Raw genomic sequence first — 20,104 nt, forward strand, 5'->3', positions numbered from 1 at the left:
GACTATAGTTGGGGCATACTGCCAGGTTAGCTTTGATCCAACTATAGGTATTTTAATAATGGGTCATAATTCAAAATAAAGTAAAGCCTTTGATGAACCTATATAACAGAGAGAAACAGATAGGCAACTATCTCACAACAGATATCAGACAATATTGGTTTTTATGCATTTTATTACTGTGGATTAAAAATAAAAATAACTTTTTTCCCCCTTCAAGCATAAGCGCAGAAGGGTTTAGTAACAGTTTTAGAATCAGGCAGCATAAAAGAAATTATTACAATTGAAGTAAAAAATCAATCATTATGCTTAAGAGTCGGAGTTGATAATATGTAGCAAAAGAATGTAGCATTTCAAAAAAAAAAAAACTATTTCATAGGTGCTTTGGAGAGTACCAAAACATGAACACAAAAATTTAGCTGCTGAATGAAAAGCCATTCTATTTCCATCCAAAGGCACATCTACTTGATGTCAGTAAAGCTGATCGATTGTATTTCTACATAAATAATGATACTGACATATTATAGATACTAAATATAAAAATTGTTAGACTGTTATTAAAATTGCCTAACTTTTTAGACGATGTTGATGCAACAATATGATTAATTCTAATAGCCTTTCCATTAAATATTAAATGATTATTTGTCGCCTATGTATTAAAAAAAAAAAAACAAAAAACAACATGCACTTTCAGTCCAAAAAATGGGGTTATTTATTTTTCAAAACTTTTAACAACATTAAGATGATCTAAAAATTTTAATCTCAGTGAAACGAAAAATTTGATTGGAGAACATAAAATAATATTGTGTAAGATCATTATTTTTCAGATGGGTGAATAAACAGATTTACATTTGTTTTAGAGGAATCATCTTTCATATTTTTTTTACAATTAATAACATATTCACAATTGAATCACTTGTTTCAAAAACCAGTCAAGGGACAAAATTGCTAATTTTAGGAAAACATCTATATCACTCTAATAAATTATTCAATGATGATTAAAACATTGTTTATTGAAAAAAATATACCTAAATATGTATCTCTTAAAAACATTGTAATCTGGATAGAAAATTTTTAATACAAAGGTAAAATGCTTTTTTGAAATTTCAGTGTTTGTCGCTTTACTAGTTTTTGAAATAAAAAGTTCCATAGGGTTGTTTCCAAAATTTTAAAAGTAATTTTTTCTGAAAAAGCATGCTTAAAAACATAGGATTTAAACATTTTTAAAAATAATTCGACAAAGTTTAACATTTTTGACAATTATTTTAATTGGTGCACAAAATGAAGTTCCCTTTTCACGCTTATGCACATGACATCACATGTAATGAATTGCCATTAATGCAGAGCGCATATTATCATAACCTGGCAACACGGTTGACAGCAAAGCGTAAGTTTGGCTCGACAAAGAAATAGCATGCCAAAGTACATCCCTTTGGATGCCATAAAGACCACGCCTTATTTTTAAAATTGGACATTTAAAAAAATTAAACAAAAAATAACTGTTGGGAAAATAAGTTTTTTCTGGTTCCATGTTATTTTATGTACTTATTCTATAAATTTCAGTGACAAAAAGTAATACTTCTGACTGACGGAAACAACCCCATTAAGAAAAACAATTAGATCATAAAAAAATTGCACATAAGTATATTCTTATTTCAGAAAATGTAAAGAGAATAAACAGTAATTCATGCGAAAACAATAACACAATTTCAGTAGTGAAATGCATAATAAGGAAATGAACACACAAGAATATTAAAACGTGCAAATAACAAGTATAATGAAGACAACAGTCTTTCATAACTAGCATTAACAACAGCAACAGCCTAGAATTATTTTCACTATCACAGACATGTTAACTTTACAAATTACAATATAGCTAGTTCAATCTGATGGGAAATATTTCCTTTAGTGTAGTAAAAAGAAATGTATCAAAAAAGATATACAAAGACCTTTAAATTAAATATTAACAACCAAAAATTCCTCTTCGTTAAAGCAAAGAGTATAACATCAAAAGCTGCCGTAACAAATATTTTTCCAAAAATTTTCAAAAAGAGATAATTTTAAAAAATCCGTACACAACCGGTTATAATTTAGGATTACCTCAAAGACTGCACCATATCTCAGAATTAACTACAAGTATAAATATTATACAAAAGCTATGACTAGAACTTTTATTTTAGTATAAAATACCAGAATCTAAAGCTACAATGTACAATCCAAGATGAATGCCAAAATGTATTTCAGAAAAATTGTAAAAAGGGCTAACCATTAAGCTGACTGCGATGTATATTTCTTACAAATGACATACAAAGGTGAATGAAGATTACAAAATTATCAGAAAACTGTATATATATATTACACATAATTTTTCAAAAATGGAGATTTAAGGGTGTTTAATATTGGAGTATCAAAAATCACCAAACAAATGCTCTTTTACAATATGGAAAATTATTACTGGTAAAAAACAAAATTATGAGCAGAAAATCCATTGCATTACACTTTTTGTAATACATCCAAAACATTTAAGTTGGAATTTGAATTTCAACTCTATTTAATAAGTAAAATTGCAATTTCCCTCCAAGATATTGAACAAGAGACAACTTTCAAAAGTCAAATCAGGAAAAAAAATTAAAATTAAAAATAAAGACAAAAAATTCATTTGTCTTTAAAAATCATGCATGAAAATAAAGGACATCCAAAAAATTTGCATGGTTCGCCGACAAAACAATTCAAATACAATTTGATGAAATCTTTGCTTTGTGTTTTATTCATTCATTATATAACACATATGTTAATTTTAACTAAGCTTATATTTGTAACTAAACAAAATTTAAAAAAAGATATTTTTTAATTTACTCCTTTCAGAAATTGTTTTACAACTCTATAAATTTCACTTGATTCTCTGACTGGACTTTCAACGTTTTTGCAGCTACCCCATACATTTAATTTGCCTTTTTCCTCTTTTATAATAATGCAAAAAGTGTTTTTGATGATACAAAAAAGCACTTCAAACTATGTAAAAAGCAAGCATCTGGATTAAGTTTCATAAGCAATAATAAACTTGTCTATTTGATAAGAAAACTGCAATTTTTTTTCCCTACAACAAGAAAAATAAAGTTTAGAATAGCCGACAACTTTTTATTTTTAGAAGCCAAACCAAGAAATTTCTGACATTAATTTTTAGCTTACACTAGAAGAAAACTGCACATTTAAGGAAGAATCAAAAAGATTTGTATTTTTCCTTTCTGGTTATATTACAAAAGGTGTTTTTGATGATACAAAAAAGGGCACTTTGAATTATGTAAAAAAGAAGCATCTTGATTATGTTTCATAAAAAAAATAATAATAAAACTGGAAGCTGTTTCAATTTGAGAAATGAGGAACAAATTCACTGTCATCATATCCTGATATACTGACAAATTATCACAATTAGATTTAGCACATTTAAATGCATCATTTTTATTTTGGCACTCCAAAATGCACAGGTCCAAGGCACGACTGTTCTTGGCAGTATGATTTTAGTGTGGATGGCTTAAACGCTACCTTCCCCCTGAAGTTTATCAACGACATGTTTGACCCAGCCCTTAACTCGGGGAGGATTTCGACTGTTACAGCTCGTTTTTGAATATTTATGCCCAGACTCCATCACTGTGTTGACTGTTGAAGCTGAATGTTCAGAGCTTGTTTCACTTTCTTCAATATCTTTATTTAATACTAAATTACCCCATTTGTCTAAGTCGAGTCTTTTCTGTACAACTGGCTTGGAATTGCTGATAACAGATGGTACTTCTTCATTGTGAAACTTAACATTTTCTTCGAGAATTCGTAATCTGTCCAATATTGCTTGATTGACCCTCCGTGCACACATAATTTTGGGAGAAGAAGGTGAAATGTCAGAGCTACCATTTTGAGCGTGGTAAGGATCATCCCCATTTTTTAAAACATTCAATTCATTTGTATCTTGGATATGTCTTGGTATTTCCACTGCAGAAAAATCTGCATCTTCAGGATCACTATATATTGCTGAATCTCTGAAGATATCTTGTGCCAATGCATTTTCGATTGCATCAAACGTTCTTTCATAATAGCTATCGGCAGAAGTGTCACTCGCTTCAGACACTGTGTCGTCTTCGTCATGCTTAGAAAATTGAGATCCATACGATGATTCTATAACTCCATTTTTATCTCCATCACTAGATGACGTTGCATTCGAGCATTCTGAAAATAAACTATCTGGTCTCAGGTCTTTTAACATTTTTGGAGGCAATATGTATTTTGGCACACTATATTCTGATTCTAAAGGCTGAGCCATTCTGGCACCAATTAAAGAACTTTCCGATTTATACGTTCCAATAGATATTTTTTCATTTTTTGTATCTGCTGTTCTATCGGTAATTTTTAATTCATGCTTTTTCTTATGCCTCATTACGGAGGAATATGCTTTTGCTACAGAATGCGAAAGTTTTGCGGTAAAAAGTTTTGGGCTAAGTTCATTTTCACTTTTAATACTTGAATGACTGTTGGATCTGTTGAATTCATTTTTAGACTGTTCAGAGTCGGATGACGGACTTTTCAAGCAAGGAGAATGCTCTGAATTTAGAGAATCATGAGCTGAAGGACTGACTAACGTTGCTTTTAAACCAGCAATTTTCGAACCCATATTTGAAAACATATGTTTCAAAGTAGCATATTTCGAAGCAGCTTGGTGATATATTTTTAGTTCTGGATGAATAGAATGAACATTCTCCATGCTAACAGCAGGAGTATTTGTACATCCAGTAGTAGTGTCTAGTTCATAACTATCTTTGTGCATTTGAAAGTTGTAATTAGAATTATTGAAATGAGAATAATCAAGAACAACATAATCTAAATCGTCCACAAAGTCAGCTTGGGAAGGCTTATCAGATGCAATCGTGAAAGGCCGAGGTTCACAGTGCACAGACCTCGGTCCATCTAAACGCAATCTCATTCGTCGTGGATTGTTGTCGGAGACAACCACTAAATTCAGTTGGGGGGATTCATCTGTATTGCCATCAGGAACAAGTTGAAAACTCCTCGGCAGGGACCCACTCTTCTTAGCACCCTCTGCTAAGTGTTCTTCTTGCTGTTTCAACCACGTAGCTGGAGCAGTAGGGCTTATTTCTTTAGTGTCTGAAGGCAAAATGGATGCTGCAGTGAGAGGGGTGGTCGCTCTTTTTGCTTTCATCTTAGCATCGCTACTTGAGGAATGGTACCGAAACGAAATATTATGCTGCAAGGATGACATCCTTGCTTTAGCCATTCCTGTAAACGACTGGACACGGCGAATAGCAGAATTCTGTTTCCAAGAACTGACTGAGCTGCCACTTTCAGAGTCCTGGTCCTTTTGTCTTTCCGTCTTGGAACTAATAAGCTCAGTGGAATTTTTACTATCACTTTCAACTAATTTACTCTCACCAGACTTTTCCTCCACATCAGATAGAGTTTTTTCTTGATCGCTAGTCAACTCTCCTGCCAGCCTTTGTTCTCCATCTCCGTTATGCATGTCTCGGGTGGCATAAGAATGAGCATAAAAGAAAGTCACATATTCACCACATTCATTATCAAATGCCTCTTCTGACACTTCGGAATATGATCTATTTCTGAAATTCCCGATCCGTTTTGAGTCTAATTCTTCATTTTCAGTATCAGTTGTCTCTTCTGGGACGCTATTCCAAGTTCGCCAAGATGATCTTGTTCTCCGTTCTTTACTGTTGGTTCTGGACAAAGAAGGTTCTGGAAGACTGTGCCGGATCTTTGAGCTTCGACTAAAAGAATTACTCGATCCAGTACTCTGATCCTTGTTGCCCAGGCGCCCAAGCAGCCATTTTTTACCATGACACATATCATCCTGAAAGGAGAGAAAAAATATTGATGGACACACTAAAGCTACATAATACTTTTTCCCTTTTGAAATCAAATTGCATAAACAGAAAATAGTTGGTCCTCCATATATCAAAGTAGTAAATTTCCGGAAAAAGATTTGGTGGATAGGAGCGATCCTAGTTTATCATTAATAGTTCCTAAAACATTAAAGCAAATTTTCGCGTATGAAACTCAGTTTCTAATTAATATGAGAATTGGATTAAATGAAAGTTAAAATGAATTAATATGGAACATTTACTGAGCACTTCATAGTTTCTAAAAAACCTACTGTGTTGCAGTTACATGTTTTTCAGTGAAAGTTTTCTGTAATTTTCAATACTTTGATTATGGCTTTCCAATTACTAAATTTACCTGAAATGACATTTTTCCGACTTCAAATATCTTCATTTTCAGAAATCAGGGTTCGCGTTTACGCGCTATAGCGGGTTTTTTACGCAAATTCGCGGGAAAGGGACGCAACTTCCGCGAAAAATCGGGGTCCCAGGGACCCAGAAAACCCAAAAGATAAGAACCAGAAAAAAAATGGGAGAAAATGCTAAAGATCTATTTAGTAAATGCTTTTAAGCTTCAAAATGACCAGGAGAATCAACAGAAAGGGACTAAAATGACCCTATCTGTTTATCAGCTATTCAAACACACCCCAATTGTGGACCAGTCAATGGAATTTTAGTGATAAGACTGGAGCTTACAGTGACCTCCTGGGCAGAGCTCAGGGAGCAAGTTCACAAATAGCCCATTGTGCTGTATTCCAAGAATAAGCTTTCCCTCAACTTTTATCTTGAGGAAATTCCTAAAAACAGAAATGAAGACTAAAAATGAGAGAGGTTTTCAATGCAATCTTCAGGATTAATACAAGACAATTGTACAGTAAAAATATTGCAATTTGGCATTCATGTAACCAGAATTACTTTTGAAAATCATCATTTTGCATCCCCAATAAAAAGAGGGGAGAAAAAAATGGCGAACATTTTCCATATCGCGCTAAAAACAAAGAGTTCGGAACTTTACATTTTTCTTGTTAAATTGCTTATGAATACTTGAATTTTATACAAAAGCACTTGAACCTTGTTCTTTTTCTAATAATTCATCTCTTTCTGATGGGTTATTTTTATTTGGACTTGCAAAAGTCGGGTATTAATCGATCGCGCCATTTTCAAAATACAACAAAAATCAAAACAGATATTTTGAACAAGTCAAAATAAAGTCAAATATACTGATTTAAGATTGCAAATGAGCAATTTTCACACTCATATGAGAAAATGTTTCGTTTTTGCGATCGCGATTTTTGCGTTGGGTTCATTCGCTTGCGATTTATTATTATTATTATGTAATTGCCAATGATAATTGGGAAGGGGGGGGGGGGGGTCTGTTTGCTTTTTTCACTAAGAAAAATTTCCAGGAAAACAAAAGTTAAGGGAGTGCTTTTTGCATGATCAATCAGAGGCACTTGTTTTATATTTTATGGTAAAACCCATTTTTAAAGTAAATTTTGAGTTAATCTCATTGTAACTGACCAAATAGTTTCTCACATAACTGAGTCTTGCAAGTGTATTATTTGAAAATAATTTTACAATGATAAAATCACAAAAAAATTAGGGCAAAAATAACCAATTTATTTTATTTCATGCCTCCCCCCCCCCCCAAATATAAATATTTTTATATTATTCATTTACACACTAAGATTTTCTGTTTAAAATTTAAGGGACTCATTTTTTCCACCAAAGGACCCAAATCTATTTCATTAATGGGTCCCTGGGACCCATGTTACGGATAGTTGAGCGCAAACACTGTGAAATTCAACTTTTTCCGCAACATTTATTTTCACTAAAGCTAACGAGAATAGGAATGATAATCAACAGACAAAAAGGCCAGCTTGAAACTGATTTTACTGTATTACTAGTTGCAACCAAGATTTAAAATAAACTTGAGGGAATGAAAGAACTCCAGAACTGAACAATGATCTTTTTCTACACACCCCTCAACCCCAGATTCTTAGTAAGTTTCATATTGCGACCTTTAATGAACTTCATTTGACCCCCTAACCTTTATTTTTCATGAGGCAAACAGTCTAAAGTGGAAAATATCTCCGAATGTCTGTAAAAATTTCTATACAAAGAGATTTTTTTCGACAATAGAAACAATTTTTCTATGTAATAACATAGAAATTAGTTGGAAGTCGAATTTTTTTTTTGATATGTGGAAGTTCAACTGCAGTTGATTACAACAGAAGCAAGTATTTTTGAATGAAGAAAGTATTGCAAGGTTTATATGACAAGCCAATACAGAAACTGTTTCAGTGAACATTTAAATATTTTCTATAAGAATAACAAAAAATCATAGCTCAGAATGTCTTTCTGCTCCCGATGAGACAATTTTTTCCCAAATGAACAATGCTAAAACAGGAGCCAGCTTTTGTGTGATACCAAATTCGCATAAAATGTTTTTAATCATGAAAGATATCATGTTTGTGGAACAAATGATAAAATTGAACTAAATTAAATACAAGTTATTTTACAAGTTTGCACGGTGCATTTAAAACAGGGTTGGCAAAAACCCGGGTTTTTTTAAAAAAGCCCATGGACCCAGGGTTTTTTGGGTTTTTTTAAATAAAACCCAAAAAAACCCAACTAAAGCTGGGTTTTTTTAAAAGAAATGTGGGTTTTTTTGTCTTTTTTTAGGGGAAAGGTGGGGTACTCATAGCATATTGTAGCATAAGTATATGGACAAAGCACATAAATTGTCTTGATAAAAAAAGCTGGAAAATTCAGTGTTTTCTGAAGAAAGGTATAAAAAACGGCAAAATTCAAGAATGGTGAAGTTTCAGATTTTTTTAGTTTGCATGATTACCAACAGTTAAGGCAAAGTTACTTCTTGAGTGATAAAATCTATTGTTTATTTGTTCGTTTTTAATTTCGACATTTTTTTTTTTTTTGTATTTTACTTTATTGTATTTCATTTTGTTATGCAAAACTACTGTAGAACCTCAAATAGTTTAAATCCCTTTTTACTGAATTCCAGCTTAATCAAGACATTTCTTTGAATTTTATGTTGCCTGTTTTTCTATTTCTGTGTACAGAGTAAGAAATATTAAACTTTTTCGTAAGATAATGAAAATACTGTACATCCTATTCCGTTTTCTGTCCGACCATTTGTAAAACCTGTTAATTTCTAAAAAATATACCTTGTTTATTCGAGTTTTGTGACGTGTTGGTTTGCAGAAAATAATTCACATGAGAGCCTTTTAGCTAAAGTAGTATCCTTTGTACAATCTGCAAATACCAAGAAAATCTGACGTGACAGGACTTAGTCAAGATAATTTGAGTTCCTTATTGACCAGTTGAAGGAAAATGTTAAATATATTTATTTAAAATCTTTGAAGCATTTTTTAATGCCCTTAAGAGTTGAGAAATACTATTAAAGTTCAAAATTCATTTTTTATGTCCATTGCATATTGTGAAGAAGAAATAAAAAAGAAGTTTAAATCGTGAAAGCATTTAAATTAATTATTTTTTAAAAAACAGTTCTCAGAAAATTTTAAAAAACCCAAAAGTGGGCTAAATAATGGGTTTTTTTAAATGGGTTTTTTCAAAAAAACCCATTGGGTCCAACCCAATTGGGTCCAATCCGGCCAACCCTGATTTAAAACTATTTAATTTCGAGTACTTTAACTCCAATGAGTCAACTATGCATTCAACACAAACTATCTTAGCGTGTAAATTTAATAAATTTGCAGCCTAAGGACAAACACAAAAAATAGATCTGAAATTACATAAACTAATACAAGGGCTGTTAGAAAAATATTCCAGCTTTTTTTTTTTTTGTGATCGTGTATTTGTGATCATGGTCCCCAACAGGTTAGAGTGGATGATTCAATTACCCGGTGCTCACTGGAATATTATTTTAAATTATTTTTTTTTTTTTTGACTAGGGGAAAACTTTTATAGTGGAAATGCAAAAATCTCAGGACTGGTCAAAGTTTCCTAGAGATTGAGAATCCTTGCTCTAATTGACAATTTTCAGAGCATTTAGATCCATAGATTTAATGAAAGTTCAGAAGTTTAAAGGATTTATAGGTTTTTTTCAAGCACTATAACTAATTTAATGACTATTCGAGTGAGACCTTTTATCTTTATACTAACCTGGCTTTTTGTCCAGGATTCTGATTTGTCATGGCCATTCCAACTCTCATGGCTTTCAGAGTGAGCACTTTTTCTTCTTCCATTTGGAAAGTTCTAAAAAATATCAAATTACGAATTATATCTACTGAATTTTATGGGAGAAAAATCATTTTATATATCACTAAAAATATCACTCAGGAATGACTCATTTAACTTGATCCATTTTCAGTATATGTATATATTATATTAACAGGATTAACATGAAAATTAATCAAAAAATGGTACCATATGATTAATAAATCAACAAAAAACTTACATTTTTATTTGATGAATTTTCATTCTTCTTAGAACCTAAAAGTAACAAATTTATCCTTAATCATTAACATTTAGAAAATGTAACAACAACATGGAGAATATACAGATTACCTTTAAAAATACTAACAGTTTAATAACCACAAAAATTAAATAACACTAGACTTTTTAGGCACATATAAATATTGAATTATAAATGATTCATTCTATTGCCTAAGTTGGTTCAGCTCAAAACAATTCCAGAATTTTAGAAATTTATCAAATGACTGTTAAGAATTTACTAGAAATCATGAATGGTTCACCCAAAAAAAAGAAACCAATAGCATGAAATTAAATCGGCACAGATAAAGACTTTATATAACTCTTTTTCATATTTCTTTTCAAAAAGATACTTTTTTTTTTATAATTTAATGACACAATTCAGGAATTGACTTCTTCCCCACACAGAAAGTTTTATAACATTACTAATATTTCTTTTTCACACAGCTAATTAAGCCCAAATAAATGAATATCAATCAGAAGAAAAAACATCAAATGTTTCTGAGAACTTCAACTGTTTCTTGCAGCTAACACAAAGGGGTCAAAGTGCAAATTTAAGAATTTCAGGATAAGAATTCAAGCAAAACTGTTTTGTCCTGTTTTAAACAGGACAATTCCAACACACTCAATGCGTATTGCAAAAAAAAAAACACCCACACAGGCGGGGTTTAACAAAGTCTGGGAGCTAGGTCACCCAAGCAACTAATAAAAATACCTGAGAGACTTTTTTTCAGAACAAGAATTTTAGAAGCTATGCTTCACTCAATTTGTGTTTTCTAGGAATATGTTTCCTGGTGGCTAAGATATTATAGTTTTTATCAGCCCCTGTATATGGGGAGGAAGGCCACTGCCTCCTCCTGACACCTTAAATGACGGACTTTACGCTGTAAATAGAATGAAAAATAGAACAAGAGAAAACCAAACCAGAAAACAAAAACTGTGGTTAAAGACAAAATTTAAAAATGAATATGACAGGAGATGAACACGCAAAATTAGGCAAAAGCACTTAACTTCGAGACCATCTCTGTCTCAACAACAAACATGTTGTCACTTTTATCGTGACTATTTCTGTCGGGACAGGATTAGATCACAGCAAAAATGAAAAAGAAAAAAGAAAACCCAGAAAGCCACGAATTATTACTGAAAATAACAAAAGCTTGCTTGAAACTTCAGGAACTTAAGGAGATTAGTTGGACATTTCAGGGCAATTTATAAAAAAAATCAGGAATTTTAGCAGGGTTCACACTAGGCAAAACGCACTAGGTGTCTGTCATCGCGAGCTGACGTCGCATTTCCGAGTCCACTCCCAGATTTCCGAGCTGTCCGACCCTCGTTCGTCCACTGCTTCCAAACATGCATGATTGTGCTGCTGTTACGCTGCACACGAGCGGCAACTGCACAATAAGACAATCCTGCTTCACGGAGGCCGACGATTCTACCTCGTTCAAACTCCGAAATTTGCTCAAATTTCGCTTTCTTTTGTCGAAGAGGCATAGTAAAGATTCAGTTAACATTTACTCTAGCATATAATCACTGATAATCATATACCCCTCGCTACAGCCATCTATTTATATTCGGTTTGATCCGCCGTTCAGAGGGCGCGAATGCGCTACTTTTCCCTGATTAGGTTCATCAAATTTCCCTGATTTACATTACCAATGATAATGGTTTCCTTTCTTTGCTCTACTTGAAATCCATTGTATGTTTGTATAAAATGCAGTACTTTAAACGTTTTAAGTTGTGTAAAGTTGTTGAACTAAAGATATAATTTTAAAAAGATGCTGTTTTTTTAATAAAATATTTAAAAAAACATATCAAGTCAATCTTTTTTTGGAAAAAAACTCTACAAAATAGTATATTAAATTTTTCTATATGGAAAGTTATATAAAATTAAAAAAAAAAATACTTTAATTCTAGTAACCACTTAGCATAAGAATTTTAAGAAACTATTAAAATCACTCTTAAAAACATATGTGTATTTATGATAGAACTAAAAAATAATTGAAATTATTTTGAACTAAATTTTCAATCAGTATAATAATTGTTGCAAGAAAAACAAGTAATAGTGAAATAATAAAAGTAATGTAGTTATTCTTATATCACTAATTGACATATTTATGCAAAACAGATGAAACCTTTTGACATACATTCATAGGGAGCTTTTCTCTAATCAAGAACACAGGTTTTAATGAATGATTACAGCATTTTAACAATAAAAAAATAAAGATATTTACTTAAGTGCACAAGTTAACTCTTTTTCAAATAATTTCAGTATGTATCGAAAAAAATCTTAGGTTGCTTTTGTAACAAACAGCTTTAAAATGCAAGGGAAAAGAAAGCAATTGGTTAATTTCAAAATACATAAAAGAATACAAGTTGGTTTTAAAATAAAAGAATCATTTAAGCCTGAAAAAAAGAAAACCTTTCTAATCTGTGGTGACAGTAAACAGAATAACGGCAAAAAAACAAAGTTTTTTTATTCAAAGTTCAATTTTAGCTATTACATTAAAAATGCGAAGAAGTAATAACTTTTAAGCTTTTATCAGTATTAAATCAAAAAACAAAGATTTCTTCTTGAAATCTTGATTAAAATACGCTTATTACTTCGAGACAATGGAATAAAGGCAAAGGAGTTAAGGCATTAATGACGGTTTCCTCTTAGCCAGTAGGGTTGTTTATTTTACGTAGTATTGAAAGCGTGAAAGCAAACTTCAACCTAGGTAAAATAAACAACTTTACAAACACAGAAGCAATCGTAGGAAGTTCATCCTGTGGTTAATAGGTAAGATGCAATACTTTGACGTTGAGGAAAAAAGATCCGGCAGCGTATAATCTCACCTCATTAATTTTAATTTTTTTTTTTTTTTTAACAGATAAATGGCGGTAAAGGCGTAGAGAATTAAGGTACTTAATTTTGTAGTGCAAAATAAAAAAAATTTTTTTTCTTCATAAAATCAATTTTCCCTGATTTTTTGTTATTTTTTCGAAATCCCCTGATATTTCCCTGACTTTTCCCTCATTAATAAAGTTCCCTGACTTTTCCCTGATCTGTTAAAACCTTGAACTACTAGTCCTGCTAACACAAAATATAGCTAAGGACAATATGAAAAATGAAAGCAATTTTGATCAATAATTCAAGTTTACCTTTCTTCAATTTTAAGGTGCGGTCCAAATTCAATTCCGATTTTCTGCGTTCCTGTTTCCGCTTTTCAAGGTATTCTGGAGCCGAAAGCTGTCGCTTCGTTGTACTTTTTTCAATTGCAGAATCTAAAAAAATAAAAAAAAATAGGAGCTAAATATATAACCAAAACAGAAAAGAATAAAACTCATCTTTGATTTCATAAGTGCTAATCATTATTATTCTTCAAATATTACCTTCTTGTTTACTCTGACCCAGTTCCATCACAAGTTGACGAGCATGTGATGGTATCACAGCATTATAGTTCTCCAAAATAACCCTTTTAAGCTGAAGGCACCACTCGCGTTTCTGCTCTACATTTCGAGCCTATGTCAGATAGAAAAAAAGTTTGGGTTTTTGTTAGTAAAAATGTATATAGTTATTTTAGTAGTTAGACTATTATTGTTTTATTTTGCTTTTTGTGAATATTTTTTTACTCACTTTCACCATAGCTATAAATATATACAGTCATTTTGCGATAACTCGAATTTAAAAGAAACCGGCGAAAAACTTCGACTTATTGGAAGTTCGGCTTACCAAAAGTTTCGGTTTTTGACATTTTAATATTAAAAACCATCGAATATTTTAATTAATATGTACATATAATAGACAAAATTACAGAACTTAAAAGCTTTTAAGCATAATATGCAGTTTCCCTGTGAAGAGTTCTGATGATGAAGTTGTGTCTGAACTCTAACTTCTCCAGCCATCCAGCACTGACTTGGAAATTTTCTATGCTCAGTAATATAGAAAAAATTGGTTGCTTTCACACGCAGCAAAGATCCACTTATAAGAATGGCATGAACTTGATTTTGATACTGCTGGAATCACTTGAATAGAGCTGATTCTACATCAGGAAAGGTGCACATCTTCATTCGTTTCAAATTCGAATTCATGGGATTGATACCGTTTATTTGAAATTTCTTATTTTCTTTTAATATCATTGACAGAGTAATTTGGAGGTATTCCACATTTCAGTGCAATATCTTTCTTTTTTATTGTTGGATTCCTTTCAAAGTCATAAATAAGATTTACTTTCTAAATCCAAGATTTTTAGCTTTCGCTCAGACATCTTTTACAGTAAGAACACTCTCTCGCTCTATCTATCTTTCAGGAACTTTCAGCAAATGATGGAACTAAAAAATGAAGGGGAACACATCTTAACATAGGTCATTCTTTGAATAAAGGTACAATCAGTTGACTTGGCTATTTGACAGCTTAAAAGCAGATTCATAGTGTCTAAGTGTAAACAGTATAGTACAACAAAAAGAAACAAGCTATACTCATTTCCACTCGTGTAACTCCTTTATCGCACATTGGTTCAACAGGTGTTCTTGTTTTAGAGGACTATTGTGCAGGAATTGCAAGTGAAGATGAAGGAATTTTTATCTCATAGAAGTATTTTTTCTTTCTTTTTTTTTTGTTCCTTTGAAAAATTTTCAAGTCATCTTTGCTAAAACTTTTGAGTTAAAGGAAGTTAACTTCGAGATATTGAGAAAAATTAGCATGGAATTAAAGACAAAGGGATCGGGACTTGATAAAAACCCGAAAAAGTTATAGTAATATTAAGAGTTATCGCGAATTGACTGTATTAAAAACATACACTAATAAAATGGACGACATATATTACATAAAACACAACTATCAAACCACAGTGAGCAGATTCCATGCTTGATTGTAGACAAGGCCAACAATAATGTAGATGTACTATTAATTTTAACAAAAATGTTAAAGAAGATTTAATCTTTGCATTATGCTAAAATATAAAAACATAATAACTTTATTGGTAGCCCAATAGATGTTAAAACACTATTGAGTCTTCAATTGCCATTATGCTCCAGATTAAGAGTAAAAGCGCTTTTCAACGAGCTTTTTAAAGTCAGATTTAGGTATTTTTACGTCATTTTCAGTATTTTTAAACACTTCTACTTTTGTAAAAGGAAGAACCTTAGTAAGGACTCTGAAATATTAAAATCCATACTTTATTTTAGAGAAAATATTTGATGAAATATTCAACATTTCATTTTACTGTCCTTCAGCAAGTAATCAGAAACTTAAATACACCTCCCTGATGTATAATACATAATTTTTTTTAAATGAAACTGGAAATTAATTACTTCTTACAGTTTAAAAAATAAAATCATTAGTTATTTAGTTAACAAGTCCTAATTGATTGTTACCAGAAATAAATTTGTTCCTTGGATTATGTAATAAAATTAAAATTAGGGAACATATGCAATGATAATAAAAATGTCTAAAGTGCATTAAACAAAAAGTTGTGTCCACTCTTTCCTTGAAATTAGTTAAATTTTCAGACATGAAACTTTCTATTCAATCTAATCAATTGGTCTGGTTTTCCTTTCCTTCTTTTATTTATTTATTTATTTGTTTTTGCAACTCATAGATTATCTAATTCATTAAAACTTATTCAATCTTTAAAAAAGAGTTGTCTGAAATAATTGTTAGTGTCCAAAAAACTTATCGCTGCTATACCCTATATACTACCAAAAAACTGAACATTTTCCAGATTTCTTTGGCTCCTTTAAACTTTATGACGCATCTTTAATTTTTCAAAATTATGACCTTTCCTAATGCTACATTGATCCACGCATTGCATATCTCAAGAGGCAATTTGAGATATAATTTATCATTGGCTTGATTACAACAAACAGGAGAGAAACAGCTCGCACTCAGTTTGTAGTCATAACCATATGAGGCATTGAGATGCAAAGGGATGTAAGTGAACTTAATAAATTTTCAAGTAAAATGCGATTGAAGTTCAGGTCCTAGTTAGGTTTTCGCTGATTTTTTTTCTTCTAAACCAGGGTTGTCCAACTGCAAAGAGCCCACGGGCCAGAATTCCGGTCACTGACCACCTGGCGGGCAGCAGTTTGAAAAACTTGAGCAATAACCTCTTACACAATAGCAATTAATAGTTGAATTATGAATTATAAAACAATGAAACAGAAGGATTATAAAGCAATTTTCTTACATTTTAATGGGAAAACTGAGGCCGATCCCCCTTCTTTATAAGGGCAGGAATGCCAACATCGATGTTTGTCGTTACCAGCCGAAGACGGTCTAACAATTTATTTTTCAAAATCAACAAAGACAGTAGAGTCAGGGAGGGGGGGGGGGGGGGGTCTTTATTTTTAACCAATTGCAGGCAGGTTTGCTTATCTGAAATGTTTCTCTCTTCCCTCCCTGTCTCCCCCCGCCATCGCGAGGCAATACTATTTCTAGGAATTTCTTTGAATACAAGCGTGCAAGGTAGGATTTCTTGACTGTGACCTTTAGATGTCCTGTACGTTTTTCTCCCAATACAATGAAAGGAGTAAAAGAGCGATCAAGAGGAAATGTTGAGGACCCCGGCTTGACCAAGAATCGTAGCCTCGGATGCTTCTTGATACCATAAAATGGCGAAAAAAGAAATATGCTGAATAAAGAGCTGGAGGGCCGCACAATATGTGTTGGTAGGCCGCATGTGGCTCGCTGGCTGGCAGTTGGACAGCCCTTTTTTAAACCATGCTGTATAGCAGCATCCACTAAAGCTACTAGCACCATCTTTTGCCTCTAAACAGAGAGGGTTTCTTACCTTTTATATTATTTCCTTGTTTTTAATTTTGTCACTTACATTCCTTTGCTTCTCAAAGGGATGCAAGTGACAAAATTAAAAATTTGGAGATAACCATTACAAATAATAGGAGATCCTGTCTTCTGCTTTGGTGCAAGAAATAGTACCAGCAGCCCTTGTTGGTGCTGCTGTGCAGCGTGATTTAGAAAAAAAATTCAATGAAATCTTACATAGTACCTGATTTTTTAAGCGTGTTTTATTCAGAACTTACGTCCCTTTGTTTCTCACTGCCTCATATGTATATTTTGCAGCTAATCAGTTCAAATTCCAAAATATTGATTTGATTCTACTAATTTCAAGAATAATATCAATACAGAACATAAAGTAATCTTTGATAAAATATTACTTGCTTTTTTTTTCTCTTGTTTTTTAAATTCACACAAGCATTTTATCATTAACAGCACTATAAAATCCTAGCAATAACAGATTTCCAATTTCTCATATCTTTTTTTGCAAAAACTGTATTATGCATCATTAATCAATAAATTAAGTTAACATTAATGCAGTTTATTGACTCAGCAATGTACACATTACCTGGAATGTATATTGATATCTGGGATTATCAAAAGGTATGACATGAAAGCAAAGTGGTTCCCCAGGTATGCTCTCAATTAGCATAAGATTGGAGCACTGTCAAAAAAGAAACAACTCATTAATAATTAGCTAGGAAAATACACCAAACACCAAAAATACAATAAATATCTATTGGCAAAATCATTTGTATCTGAATTAAAATCTTTCAGGACAAGAATTTTCATAGTAAATTATGTGCTTGTCTAAAGAGGGTCGTCCGTATATAATGTCATGCGATGAGGGGGGGGGGGTGCATAAATTGAGTTTGTGACAACGGGGAGGGGGTAACAAGAAGGGTAACACCATGCAATTTGGTTGAAATGCAAACTTTACTTCCATAGCAATATGCTTGTAAAATGTAGTGTGACATGCAATAAGAGTGGGGGGAGGGGGTGGCAAAATGTGATACTTTAGGACAAAAGGGAAGGGGTCAAATATGTTGAGATAAAGTGTGACATAATTTATGGCCCCTAAGTTAACTTTTTTTACTACCGAAGAAAAGAAAATTTTTGCAGACTGACAAACATACAAAATGAAAATAAAGTACTGTCAACCCTGCTTAGTCGAATATTGTCGGTTCTAAGAAATATTATTCGACTAAGCGGGGTAGTTTATTAAACCGGGAAATTTTCTTCGCCTTTCTAAATTGACAACATTACTTTACATTTAATTTTCATCCATTTATTTGTCGTCAAAAATGCATGTATTTCTTTGTGTTACTGAACTTAATTATCGACTGCAGGATCTTTTTTTTGTAATGACAAAGACAAAATAAATTTGATAGAACAGTGGAAATATTTTGATGGAATATGAAAGTTTTTTTTCTCAGCCATTGTCGTCGAAAACTATACATATTTTTACGTCAATCTTTTTTCTTCCTTAATTTATTTCTAATTTATTCGAAAATTTACTCAGCAAAAGTATTTGTGAAAGCTCTTCAATATTGTTCGATTAAGTGGGGACAGGCCCCTGCCAAGCCCGATCGGCACCGTTGTGCAAATGTCTCTTCAGTGACTTTATGCATTAACATGAGGGCGAAATATAGGTAACACCAGAGGTGAGGTTTTGTAGACAAGAAAAAAATATGTTGGGCAATTCATCAAAAGAAAATCTAAATTTTTAATTTTGGAACACAGTGTACGTTTTTACTGCATATTCGAAGTTATTTCAAGTAAAGGCAGATGTAAGGGAGGGATTACCGAAATTGCCTCTTGAAATCTGACTTTTTCTCTTGGAAGCCTTGCATTGATTGAGCTGCTGTTAAAAAAGAGATTGCCAGTTTCAGTTAAAGCATTTCCCCCCAACAATTAAAAAAAAAAAAAAATCTTGGAATTTAATTGAAATAATTATTGCTTATTTTATTCTAATAAGTACTTCCAAAAAAAAAAAAGGGAAACTGCTATTATGCAGCTAAAATGTCTAATATTTGATATACTGTCCAGAAACCAAGATTTCCATTTCTGGACTTTGTATTGATCAATATTTAGTTTGTTTCTGAAGAAAATGTTTCAAAATATAGAAAATAATGAAAACCCCACTTTACTGAGACCCCCACTTTACATACTTTTCAGGTATGCCTGCTCGAAAAAAAAAGAAGGCGAGTTTTTTCGAGCTGTGCCCGGTTGGAAGAACCCTGCATTTGAAATGCTAATGCGTTTTTAGGAAAAGAAAAGATTTTAAATATCAAAGTTAACACCACTCTAAATATCTCTCTAAACTCAATATATATATATATATATATATATATATATATATTCAAAGTTTTATGCCTGTCAAAACATGAACACAGAGTACTGGATAGATTTCTAAATTGAAGTAGAGGATATTCCCCCTTAAAATCTGAAACTAAAATCTCCAGTAAAATTAAAAAATTTCAAAATGCAGCAAAAGCATTAAATTGAAACAGCCCCTACAAAGTAGCTTTTATTATTAATATTTTTTTTTAATTTATTACACGAGTGATTAAAGAAATAAAAAGTCGTGGTGATATTCAAATAATTATGGGCAAGTTGTTACTTTTTAGGAACTAAAAAGTTAACCTAAATTATTGTCTACAACATACATATAAATATCACACACATCGAAATTTTATGCACATGTGCTTATCGTATTTTTTATGTATGATAACTCGAAGCAGCGGAGTTACCACAAATTAAAAATCACAAAAAGAGTATAATTGCACAAATTATAATACAAGATATTCGCAGCAAGAACCAAAATGGGTAATAACAAATTACTTGCAATGAAGAATTCCATTTCACTTTTTGGGTCAGAGTTTTTTTCCCCCTTCCTTTGTCTATGGGGAACTATTCCGTTTTGAAAGGTTTTATTTGTATAACCAGGGTATTC

At 32.0% G+C, this 20,104-nt stretch overlaps 1 protein-coding gene across 1 annotated transcript in view; it reads right to left on the reverse strand.

Moving 5' to 3' along the window:
- Positions 1 to 3,190: 3,190 nt before the first annotated feature.
- The window catches only part of LOC129221601 (uncharacterized), a 122,176-nt gene continuing 105,262 nt past the window's right edge, over positions 3,191 to 20,104 (reverse strand). Inside the window, exons 11-16 of the mRNA XM_054856120.1 lie at positions 17,717 to 17,812; positions 13,746 to 13,875; positions 13,515 to 13,637; positions 10,336 to 10,370; positions 10,041 to 10,133; positions 3,191 to 5,866 (exon numbers count right to left, since the gene is read on the reverse strand). Coding sequence (XP_054712095.1) covers positions 3,530 to 5,866; positions 10,041 to 10,133; positions 10,336 to 10,370; positions 13,515 to 13,637; positions 13,746 to 13,875; positions 17,717 to 17,812 — 2,814 coding nt within the window. The 3' untranslated portion in view covers positions 3,191 to 3,529. The remainder of the gene's footprint in view (positions 5,867 to 10,040; positions 10,134 to 10,335; positions 10,371 to 13,514; positions 13,638 to 13,745; positions 13,876 to 17,716; positions 17,813 to 20,104) is intronic.

This window comes from Uloborus diversus, chromosome 4 (genome assembly GCF_026930045.1).
Source record: "Uloborus diversus isolate 005 chromosome 4, Udiv.v.3.1, whole genome shotgun sequence".
Classification (NCBI taxonomy): Eukaryota; Metazoa; Arthropoda; class Arachnida; order Araneae; family Uloboridae; genus Uloborus; species Uloborus diversus.